Below are 12,109 nucleotides of genomic sequence, written 5' to 3' on the forward strand. Positions count from 1 at the left end.
AAGCTTATTTTTAATAAAAGGCATCTGATAAGAAAATATATAATTGCTAATTCAGTGAAGAGGTAGAAAAATAAATATTCCTTTGGCCCGTTTTGGGGGGGAAAGTTCCATTTTGCTGTCTGACCCTCACCTTGGAGGAATCCTGACTCCGTTGTCTAACTGGGTGAGGTTATTTGCATATTTGGACACTGGCAATTCATTTTCCCACGTATCTGGGTCCTGCTTTCTGTACGGAGATTTTGAGCTGAGAACTGCATCACATGCAATTGTTACCTATAAGACAAATACAGATGTGATATATTAAAACAGCTTGAGAGAACAGCAACTTCTATAAAATGAATTTTAAAGTTTATTAATAAATACAGCTTAATTCAAGAAAATTCAAAGAGCTCAGTTACCACGAGAGCAAGATGCTAGTTTCCTGACTCCAGCACATTCTCCCTGTGTCTAGCTAGGTTTTAGCCTGGCCTGGAGTTTGCAATAGTAACAATGACACAAGATAGCAAAGAACCAAATCCAGTTTGTAAACCCACGCATAAGAGTCAGATTTAACCACTGCTACCTCTTAGCAAGTGGAGTGAAAAGTATAAGGTGAACAATTTACAAGGGTGAAATTAGCAACAGGAATGCCTAGGATTTACCCAAGGGGTGTGTTTTACTCCTAACAAATATACACCCAGACAATCGATATCCTCAACTCGTCACACAATGATATGTGGTCAAGGGCACTTGAATGAAATGCAAGCAGCATGGCTCCATTTCTTAATCTAGTGCAAATGTGACACTGGATGGGGACATGCCTGGATGTCTCTGTGTCAGATCAGCCCACATCATGAGCAAATCTGTGATGTCTGGCTTGGCACCAACTGACCACGGGGGAGGGCGGACTCTCTGCTTTTTCCCAAACCCCACTGATTCTGGATATATGCCTCTCGCCACATTCGCTACTTGCTTAATGTTATAAAGCTATTTCTAACTCTCTTTAAAAACATATTCTGATGAGAATGTAAAATGGTGCAGCCACTTTGGAAAATAATTTGGCAGGTCCTCAAATGGTTAAACAGAGTTACTATATGACCCAAAAATTCCAATCCTAGGTATACACCCAAGATAAATAGAAATACGTGTCCACGCAAAAACTTAAACATAAATGTTCATAGAAGCATTATTTATAACAGCCAAAAGTAGAAATGACCCAAATGCCCATTAATGATAAATGGATAAAGTATTGTATTTTGATACAATGAAATGTTATTCAGCAATAAAAAGGAATGAAGTAGTGATACATGCTACAACATGGATGGATCTTGAAAATATATGCTAAGTAAAAAAAAAAGCCAGCCACAAAGAACCATGTATTGTATGATTCCTTTTGTATGGAATGTCCAGAATAGGCAAATCCACAGAGACAGAAAGTACATTAGTGATTGCCAGAGACTAGAGGGAAATGAGATAGTTGTGACGGATGCCCAACTCTGAATATAATAATAGCCATTGAATTGTTTGAAAAACAATTTTTAACAAAAATCTGTATTCTACATCACTAGCATCCTGTACATTAGCTGAACTTCATACAGAATATTTTCCTCTGGGTAGCACTGACAACGGACCCCAGAATGGATTAAGAGACATGCTCTGTGGTGACCTAAATGGGAAGGAAATCTAAAAAAGAGTGGATATATATACACGTATAACTGATTCACTTTGCTGTACAGCAGAAACTAACAGAACATTGTAAAGCAACTATATTCCAATAAAATAAAATAAGCTACAAGGAAAAAAAAAATAGAGACAATGGAGGAAGTTCCCTCAGCTGCCATCCCACTCCCACCCCCACCCAGGCCCTGAGCAATTCCTATCAGTCCTACATCCAAAATCTATTTGCAGTCTACCTCTTCTTGATTTCGGCCATACCCATCCTTGTTCAGCCATCGTCCCAGCTCACCCGAATGGCCACACAGCAGCCTCCTTACGATCTCCTTTCTCCCACTTTTGCTCCCTTTTCTCTGCCTGGCAGCCAGTGATCTGCTGTGAACATTAGATCCCATCCTTCTCCAGCTTAAAACTCTCCAAGGTTATACTAAACACTACCAATTGACTACACCGGGCTACCCACAGTCAGGAAAAGGAAAAGGTCCCTGCCCTCAAAAAGCTTATACTCCATTACAGATCAGGCAATCAGGCATTCATAAATATATTTAAACCTCTTTTTTTGGGGGGGGGAGGTGTTTATTTGATAGAAGTTTTTTATTTGATTTACAATGTTATATTAGTTTCAGGTGTACAACATAGTTATCTGATATTTTTATAGCTTATACTCCATTTAGAGTTATTATAAAATATTGGTTATATTCCCTGTGCTGTACATTATATCCTTGTTCTAACCAATTCTATTTATTTCTATAAAATTCTAACCAATTTTATTTATTTTATACCTAGTAGTTTGTACCTCTTAATTCCCCCTTCCCCTATCTTGCCCTTATCTAAACCTTTTAAAAAATATTCCCATTCATCTCCCACAAGAAATGTTATATAATTAGCCTTTCCTTTCAAGTATCAAAATTCATCTCCCACGCCCTTCCAGTAATGCCCCTGGAAAACAAGGTTGAGTTCACCATGAGCCTCTTCCTGATTTTATGGGTTTGGGCCATGCTGCCTTAGCACTTCTGGCTACACATCCTAACCTTTTCAGTCTGGTCTGTTACAACCTCTTTGTTGTTTCACTGACTACCTCGAGCCCTTCCCTGTCCTCCTCTGAATCTTCTCCACCCTATTAGGTCTTTTTTAAGTGTTCTAGTTTGCAATGCACAGTGATATAATAAGAATATAACATTCTCTCTTTTCTTTGAATATCCTTCCTGGTGACACTCAACAAAATTTCCTTAGTTGTCTAGGACGTTATAAAACACTGACCTAGTGTTTTCAGAATACCACCTAAAATCACTTAGAGGCCCTTTTTATGGATCATAGATGAAGGTCAGGATCCATTATCCTATAATTATACTGTGAATTATCTCAAGTACAGGGGTGTTCTGGAATTGACTCAAACTGGCTTACAGACTTGTTAAATTTTAAGAAATTCTGCAAGAGGGTTGTTAAACAGAGCCATTATTAAAAATTAAATTCTATAAGCTCACAATTAAATATATTTTTAAAAGGTAACAAATATTCAAAACTCTTCACTCCCTAGTTGTGTTACTCTATCTTAATAACTAATCTATATGCCCTTGAGGTCACGTACATCCACGTTACGCGAACGGTGAAAACTCTATGTGAGGGTGTCCTACTACACATCTTTTCCCAACACTGCATTCGGTGACATGTTAGTCTGAAATGGGAGTATTTACACCATGGAAATCAGCAAACATTACAATGCAGGGCTTTGTTCCCAGGGAGCTAGTTGCTAACCAATTACAAGCACACCAAGGCTTGAGTTCCTGACTCTAAAATGAGGCATTAGATTTCAGGCTCTAAGATCCCTACTGAGTCCCAAACACTATGTCTCTGTGACCCCTGTAACACTAAGAGGTAGTTTAACTTTCTGGTAGAATCTACAGAGTACCTATTTGGAACTGATTTCTTTTTTTTGTGCTGAGAAACTCAAGAGATGACGAAGAGTCACCTGGTTGGGTGAGTTCAATATTTTTGTTATTTAAAAGCTGAAAAAGAGAATTATCAAACACCAAAAATGTAGCAAAAGCAAGAAAAGAAATTATAGTAACTAGCTTCTGTTATATAGATAAATCTTACCAGTTACCATTAGATAAATCAGGCTTTTCCTTCTATCTCCCCACCTCAACTTCCAAACAATTCTCTCTTTTTTTTAATTCTTAAATATTTCTTAATTCTAAAAGACTCTGTATTAAAAATTATAATATATATTGCTGGATATAGATTTCTATGACACTTCACTTTTCTATAAAAGTGTTCACACTTAGGATTATGTTCTAAATATAGGAATAATGAAAAGTACTTAAAGGCTCTCATTAACTTTTCTCACATAACGACTTTTTCTTCATAAGGGAGTGAGAGAAAAATCATTTCTCATGACATTCATTCACAATGTGCTTCTTCTTTTTTGACAGCAGATATAACTCAAGAGTTATATTAAACAAGGGCAGTGAGAACTCTCAGTTGTATACAGATATAAGCTTTAGTATATAATATCAAGTAATGGCACGAGCTAAGACCATTTTGTCCATCATATATTTTGTCCTTGATCACAGCCACATGAGTGACACAGGGAATTGGAGAAAGCAGAGGTAATTTAATTCTGTACACATTGCTAAAACGTATGCATTTGGTACTAAAAAAGATATGCTATATCAAATAATTAGAGGAAAGAGCTACGGTAGCTTAATATACAAATTTTTCAATTCTATGGTCTTATGTTTAGGTATAAAGTTGATCAGAGGCAAAAGAGGCTGAATGGTGGCAAACTGGTCCCTAATGACATGGGAATCCCAAGCACAAACGTCCCCTCTTGGCAGGGGCACATGAGCAGGGGACTGTAGACAGAGTCACACAGCATCTGAAAGAATCAGGGACCTAAAGACCTGGCTTTGGTTCTAGCAAAGCTTGAGGAGGGGAAAAAAATGAACTGGAATGTCTAACTCTGCTATCTGCAGCCAGGCTCTGAGAAGTCAGGATGCAACCAAGTAGAAAAGAGGAAAAGAAAGGAAAGGGAACATAGGAAAGGATGGAGCGGCAGAGACAATACAGGAAATGAGGGAAGAGCAGGAAAATGGTATGGGTCCCCACAGGATTCGAGAATCAAAGTAAAACGGAGCCTGACTTCCTTACACCACCGCCACCAGCTTTAAGTTGTTCAGGAAGATAAAAGTTGCTCCACAAAAAAGAAGGGAAGGAAAGGGAAAAGAACTCACTGCTAAACTTAAATTCTAAAACCTAGAAAGCAGTCTTCATCCTCAAAGGAATACATTATCACAGAGCTCCTGGAGACCTGTGATTTGTAAATATTGGGTTATTTTCATAATCGTGTTGCTGTTGTTTCTCGGTGGAACTCTTATGTTTCCCAAACAAAATTTTACATGTAAGGCCAACATGCAGAAGAGATAAAAATTTTAGGCGTCCCTCTGATCAGAAGGCAGCCCCTCTCCAGCAGTCCCTGCACATCTCGGGGGCACAATTTGAAAATCTAAGCACCAGACTGTGATTCACGGGTGGGAAGAAGCCAGCCCACCTGGAGCAGGCCGGCCAGTGAGCAGTGAAGCCCAAACAGCGCTGGAAGTAACAGGCAGCGGAGGGTATACGGCCCAGTGTTACTGAAAGGGAGCCCTGCGAGGCCCTCTTCGCGGAGGAGAAGCGATCTGCTTCTGTTCCCGCTCCTCCTTCTCCTCCTCTCTCATTCACCCCGCCTTCCCCACCGCCCAGCGCACACACGCTGCACACGCACACACACCTGACACAGAGAGTCACGCGCATCTAGCTAGCAGCCGTGCACACTCACTGACCAGGGCTGGTAACTCCTCAATATTTGGTAGTGCTATTTCATAGTGGTCTGGGAATATAACAAGTTTGGCTTCATCTTCATATTCATAATCGTCGCTATTTAAATCGTCATCAGTATCTAGATCTGAGGAGAAAACAAAAACAAAGAACAAGAAGTGAAGAAAGAATATTCCACACCAAGGCAGCACTCACTGGGAAAGCCAGATATCCACAGGGCTGACAAACCAAGGGCGCAGCATTTACAATTCAGCCATCCATCTGCCCCAAGCCAGGAATAGGAGGTCTTTCCATCTTTCCTAAGTTATACACACTTATCTTCAAGGGACAGATGTATAAAGAAGACTAAGTCGTATCATAAAGCTTTACAGTTAAAATAGACATTTGTGCTAGATGTTCAATTCTTAGAGATGTTTAAAGGAATAGCCTGGTCATTATGATTTGTCGGGTACCTGACTCCTGATTTCACAAGAATGGGTTGGAATGTTTCTTACCACACAACAGAAGAAAGTACATGGGTTTGAGAATAGATAAACCTAGGTTCAACTCCAGGTCCAAAGTTTAATGTTTCTTCGGGCAAGTCACAGGCCTCATTTGTAGAATGGAGATAACACTTATCTCACACAGTTTATATGGAGAATAAATAAGAAACTGTAAACAAGAGACCTGGCACAAAACAGGTTGTCAATAAATGGTAACAATTATTTTAAAATAAAATCTCAATTTCCCTCCCTCTGTCTCTATCTCCCCCATCCTCTCCCTCCCTGCTAAGAGTTGTGGAAATACTGCATAGTAAGCCAGAGGGGGAAACCCCGTAATATAAGTGGTCCTGTTGTCCTCAGGCGGTGGAGAATTTTCAGTACGAAAGTCTGGCCTGTTATCTAACAAGTCATCACCTCTTTACTTGGCTCATCTCTGGGAAAGGTCAGGCAAAGGCTCAAGGAAATGTCCTGTCACAATATTTACATGGACATTTCAGCCTTGTATTCACATGGATACCAGAATCCCAGATCATGTTTGTATATTTAGACATCTGGAACTATGGTGACAAACAGCTCTCGAGCCATCTTCTACTCACACACACACACACACAAACCCACACACAAACAGGTACACGAATATGGGCTCTATAAACAGGAGAAAGTTATTTTACTAGATGAAGCGCCAGCTGAGAACCAAAGGATCTAGATTCTGTTACTACCTTGTTGTATGCCTCAACCTGGAATCTTTTTATGTACAGTTCTGCTCTTAAATTCTCAAAGGGAGAGCAGTTTTAAGCAGAAAATGAGATACAGCTAAAATGCAGTCTACACATTTTGATAAAAGATTCTAAATAATAAGAATCAGAAATGCCAAAATAAACAAACAACACTGTTAGATAGCCATAAGAGGTTATTTTGACAAAAAGCAATGTTAAAGAAGAGTCTAAGAGTTTAAGAAGTAACTACAGGCATTTATTTAAAGAAAATGACTCAAAGACAGACATTCTATGTTATAAAAATCTGAATGCCCCAATACCTGTAATTTTTAAAAATTAGAACCTAAGTGTTCAATGAGAATGATGTTGGGACTTCCCTGGTGGTCCAGTGTCTAAGACTCCACACTCCCAATGCAGGGGGCCCAGGTTTGATCCCTGGTCAGGGAACTAGATCCCACACGCCACAACCAAGAGTTCGAATGCCACAACTAAAAACCCTACAGGCTGCAACTAACCCGGCTCAGCCAAATATTAAAAAAAAAAAAAAAAAGGAATGGTGTTGAACCCACTAGAATATTACTTAAGTGATATTTTTTTAGACTATGTAGAAACATGGAAATGTTTATGCCATGTTAATGCTAAAAATACAAAATTCACCTTCACTGAAAAGACAACTTTGTAGTAGTTATGTTCATAGACAAAAATCCAAAGGAAATCTGAACAAATGAAAATAATGAATGGGGAATTCCGTGGCGGTCCAGTGGTTAGGACTCCATGCTTTCACTGCCGAGGGTGCGGGTTCAATCCCTAGTCAGGGAACTAAGATCCCATAAGCAGCAGAGCACGGCCAAAAAAAACAAAAAGAAAAGAATGAATGGATGAACTTTATTCTTAAATTTTTCTTTATTATATTGTGTTTATTATATTTGGTTACTTAATGATTTTAAGTAACCAAAGTATAAATCATTTGGTTTTGTGTACACAGTCAGCTCATATAACACATTATCTAAATGTCTTTTTTCCAGAGAAGACATCTGCACTTAATGCTAATTCAAATCTTACCTGGCCAAAAACAATGATAAACTAAGGCCAAAAAAAAAAAATCCCACCCTGACATTGACCAGCTACGGAAGCCTGGGCAAGTTCTTTCCAAGTTCATTTGCCTCATGAGTAGGCTATGGATAATATTATCTACCCCCTAAGATTGTTGAGAGGATTAAAGAAGATGAGGTTTTAAGGTACCTAGTTAGGATCTGGTAGGTGTTAGGGGCTCCACAGACAGCTGCCATCACCCCTACCATTACCCTCGCCATCACTGTCATCTCTTCTCTACACTCCTGACAACTAACAAAAGCACAAGTGACCTCCCTTCCCTTTGGTTGCCCAGCTCCAAAACAATCCTGAAGTCAGTTTCAGGAGGACCAGGATATCATGGCGGATCTTCTATGTGATCTGAGTGTGGAGAAGATATGAACTTCAAATGCTTCTAGACTGTAAGCTCTAAGGGCAGGAAGTGGGTCTTATTCACCTTCTAAATCCCTAGACCCCGCACAATGCCCAGCACACAGCACACACTCAGTAAACATCTGGGAAAGGAGACTTTAGGAAGTTAAGAATACCAGCATGTTTAAGGACAACAGCAAAGCAAGAGCATCCAAAGGGCTGTTACAGTTTTGGGGTTTTTTTAATTGGTAACTGATGTGTGTTTAAAAAAGGCAAGACTACTGTCGTGCAAAAAGGCATAGCTTTGTTGGGCTTCCTTACACTTATAGTTTACTTTTATTTTTATTCTTAATTCACTGGGATGGAAGGGGACCATGATCTTTCCCAAAAACCTTAATCCAATTTAGGGAAAAGTCAGCAGAGGTAACCTACACTCTGAATCTAAGGGACAAAGCTAAGGTTTCTCCTGCATATATGTGACCCCACAATCCTAAATGTAAATCTACAATTTCCAAATTTCTCTAATTAGAGTCTCACCATCCCAAAACATCTAGCTGAGGAAACTACAGAGTAACCATAGCCTAGGGACCAGCAGTACGAGTACCCCCAACCTCTCCCAGCAGCTACTTTCCACGGGGACTATTAACTGGCAATACCTGGATGGGACCTTTTTCAAAGATAAAAAAAATTTTTTTTAAATACCTCTTCTTTAACTCTACTTACTGATCTGCTCAGATACCTGAGAGAAGTGGCTGGGACCACAGCCATTCCAAGAAGTAACTATGAAGCAGCACAGCGGAGGAAAGGATCCCTAAATCAAACTAGGGCAGTGAAGCCCGGCTCAGAGTGCTCTCGGCCTGACTGTATTGGCGTTAATTCGTGTGCTGGAGGTGAGCAGTCTGCTGCACCAGTGCCATGAAATCTGACCAACCACTCGCCCTCACGAGAAGGAACGGAGGCAGCTCCTTGAGCACAGACCCTGTTCTTAATGACCTGCTTCAGATGGAAACAGCAAAATCGAGTTTACTTGAAACTTCTGGTCATTATAGGCACAGATGAGTTTTCCGAACAGGCCCATTCCTGGAACTTTCCACAGATGTTCTGTTTTCAACCTGTTCTTCATCAAGTATGAATGCCAAGGCTAAAGACAAAAATGTGGAATGTAAGCTCTCTGAGGTTTCGCAGTAGCTCTTCGACATCCCAGTCTTCAGACATGGAAGAACTGACTCATTTACTCCTGTTTGTGAAAGTTGGGGGGGGCCGGTAGGGGAGTCAATAAAAATGTGAACATTTAACACTTTTTTTTTTTTTGAATTTTTGAATTTTATTTTATTTATTTTTTTATACAGCAGGTCCTTATTAGTCATCAATTTACATTTAACACTTTTATGACATACCAAAGATATGGTATTTTTAATTAAATTTATTAGCAGGTCTTTACACAACTACACACATTTGTAGCTTTAATGTATAGAATATACGAGATTAGGCCAGAATCACATCACAAGTCCTGGGGTATTTCTTTGAAGATTCCGGACTCCCTTCCATTCCCCCTTCTCTCCTTCCATCTCATAAAACAGTAAGTTTTCTATCAGCCTACTCCCAAAATTCACAATCTTTCATATCGTTGTAAATTATCTTTGTCAAAGACAGCCTAATAGTGTCCCTTTCTAGCTTAAAAACATTATTGCAGAGCTACCCACACTTTCCCAGTTCACAGCACCCTTTAGCATCCCAGCAATTCTTGCACAATACCAAGAATTGGCCCTAAACCAAAAGAAATGCCTGATAGTTCTTTTTATTTAGTAGTTCGGTCCAAACAACTTATTAAGTATTTATGTTCTAATAAGTTAGGAACCATTTGAAAAGATAATACACATAAATTGAAAGGAAATGAATGTTTTATTTCACTCTTAAATAACCGTAATTACTTCCTAAGGGGACGTGTATACCTGTGAGGCACTGCAGAACTTCTCTTTGAATCAGACTAGATGCTGCCTCCCTTATTTCCCATTCCACATTTATTTTCACATGGTACTTGCCTTTTACCACAGAAACCACTAAAAAAAATAGCTTCACAAAGAGATGAAGTCACTGAAAGGAGTATAGGATACTCTAGTAGCGAGACTACATCAAGCTAATCTCTCATGCAATGTTCAAGCATCACTGTGTTCCCTTGAAGAGTTAAAATATCCTGTGATTTACCGGTGAGTTAGTTGAGGCAACCAGGAGTGCCTCAGGACACAGTTTTGGGAAACAAAGTGTTAATGGCTCCCCATGGCCTACAGGAAAAAAGTCTAAAAGCATGGTATATGTCTAGACTATTGCTGGAAGAATACGCAACATATATAAGGATGTACAAGCAGAAAATATTATTTGTCTCTGGGCAGAGTAACTAAGTGGCTGGGAGACAGGGAAGGGAGAGAGAAAAACTTACTTTTCATTATGGAAGCTCTTATAACTTTTCAATTTTAAGCTTTGTCCATGTGCTACGTATTCAAAGAATATTTTTAAAATCCTAAATCCTAAAAGAAGCATAAAATTTCTATGATTCAAAATTTACAAGAATTGTCATTGTTGATTCTAAAAAAAATTACCAGCAAAAGCTAGACCTGAGGGAAGGATCCCTTAACTGGGGTTTCACTTAGATGGCTTTCAAGGTAATCAGGAGGAAGAGTGCCTTGAATGCAGGGGCAGAATGAGGCTCAGGAGACTTGAGTAAGCAATTCAGCACCAGCTAATGGCCTCAGTTTCCCTTATAAAATCAATACTGAAGGTCACAACTAAATGATTCAATGGTTTCAATATCACTGTTGAACCAATGGAAAGGAATTAGTCACAAAGTCATTAAGTAAAAGGGGATAAAAAGCTTCTATCCAGGAAAAAGCATTAGTCATCTGCATGTGTTTTGTGAAGGGGATAAAGGGTCATCATAACTACATTTCAATAGCAATGAAAAGGTACTTTGTAGTCAAAGAAACAAAGAGGCTACAAGAGAGTTCTCCTCCTCTTCATGACGAGACAACCGAATGTCCCTTTTAGGGAAGGAAACTGTGGCAGAGGCTACTAGCTGCCTCCCAGTATTCATTCTCCCTTTCTTCCTTAGTAACACACTTTATTCAGTTAAGAGACTTTACTTTCCAGCCTCCTGTGCAGCACACAGCATAGCCATGTGACCAAGTTCTGACTAGAGAGGTGTAAACTAAAATGTTGCATGGGGATCTATGAGAAGGCTGACAAAAAGAAGTTGAATCCCCTGGGAGATTAGATTTTTTTTTGTCCTTTCCCCTTTGTCTTCCCTGCCTTCCAGAATGGGGATGTGATGGCTGGAGTCCCAGTAGCCATTTTTGGACCATGAAGTGACCATGAGGTTAGAAATTACAGGACAGGATAGAAGGTGAAGTAGAAATATGGGAAGAACCTAGATCCTGATGAACATGAGGCCATCACATCAGCCTGGATTTGCTGCTTCCCAACATCCTCTACATGAAATGAGAGAAATAAACATCTACCTTATTAAAATTCACCAATATTTTACATTTCCAATTACATAAATCAGGGTAGTTCTAATACAATCCTTCACTGAAATTAATTTACAGGCCACACCACCTTGAAAACAGAGCTGTGATCAGTGTGGCAAGAGAAAAGTGCCTGCTACTGGGAGCTACGAGGAGGTACAAATCAGAGCTTGCAAAACTTAATCCTTACTAATATAAATTAGTGATGCATCTGAGTATAAAACAATAGAGAGAACTGGGGCCTAGGACAAGCCCCAGAGTGCCAATGGCATTCAAATTTAAACTTTTAAAAAAGTGGTACAGTCCAAATAGAACATTTTTGCTGAGCTGTGAGTTTTAGGCAGATCCTGTGGCTTTCTAAGACATGAAATGTTGAGAGAACACAGAGAGCAGGTATAGAAAAAGTCCAACTGAAATGAAAGGGTGGGCTAGTTCTCCCAGGAAGCAATGGAGGGGTCCACACAGTATGAAGCACAAAACC

At 39.5% G+C, this 12,109-nt stretch overlaps 1 protein-coding gene across 4 annotated transcripts in view; it reads right to left on the reverse strand.

Moving 5' to 3' along the window:
* USP13 (ubiquitin specific peptidase 13) overlaps positions 1–12,109 on the reverse strand; it is a 130,103-nt gene that overhangs the window by 71,126 nt on the left and 46,868 nt on the right. For all 4 annotated transcript variants that reach the window (XR_009701284.1, XM_061193385.1, XM_061193384.1 and 1 more), the window contains exons 4-5: positions 5,475–5,596; positions 131–273 (exon numbers count right to left, since the gene is read on the reverse strand). Coding sequence is in view for 3 of the 4 variants with exons in the window: in XM_061193385.1 (XP_061049368.1) it covers positions 131–273; positions 5,475–5,596 (265 nt within the window). In the remaining variant the exon portion in view is untranslated. The remainder of the gene's footprint in view (positions 1–130; positions 274–5,474; positions 5,597–12,109) is intronic.

This window comes from Eubalaena glacialis, chromosome 6 (genome assembly GCF_028564815.1).
Source record: "Eubalaena glacialis isolate mEubGla1 chromosome 6, mEubGla1.1.hap2.+ XY, whole genome shotgun sequence".
Lineage (NCBI taxonomy): Eukaryota > Metazoa > Chordata > Mammalia > Artiodactyla > Balaenidae > Eubalaena > Eubalaena glacialis.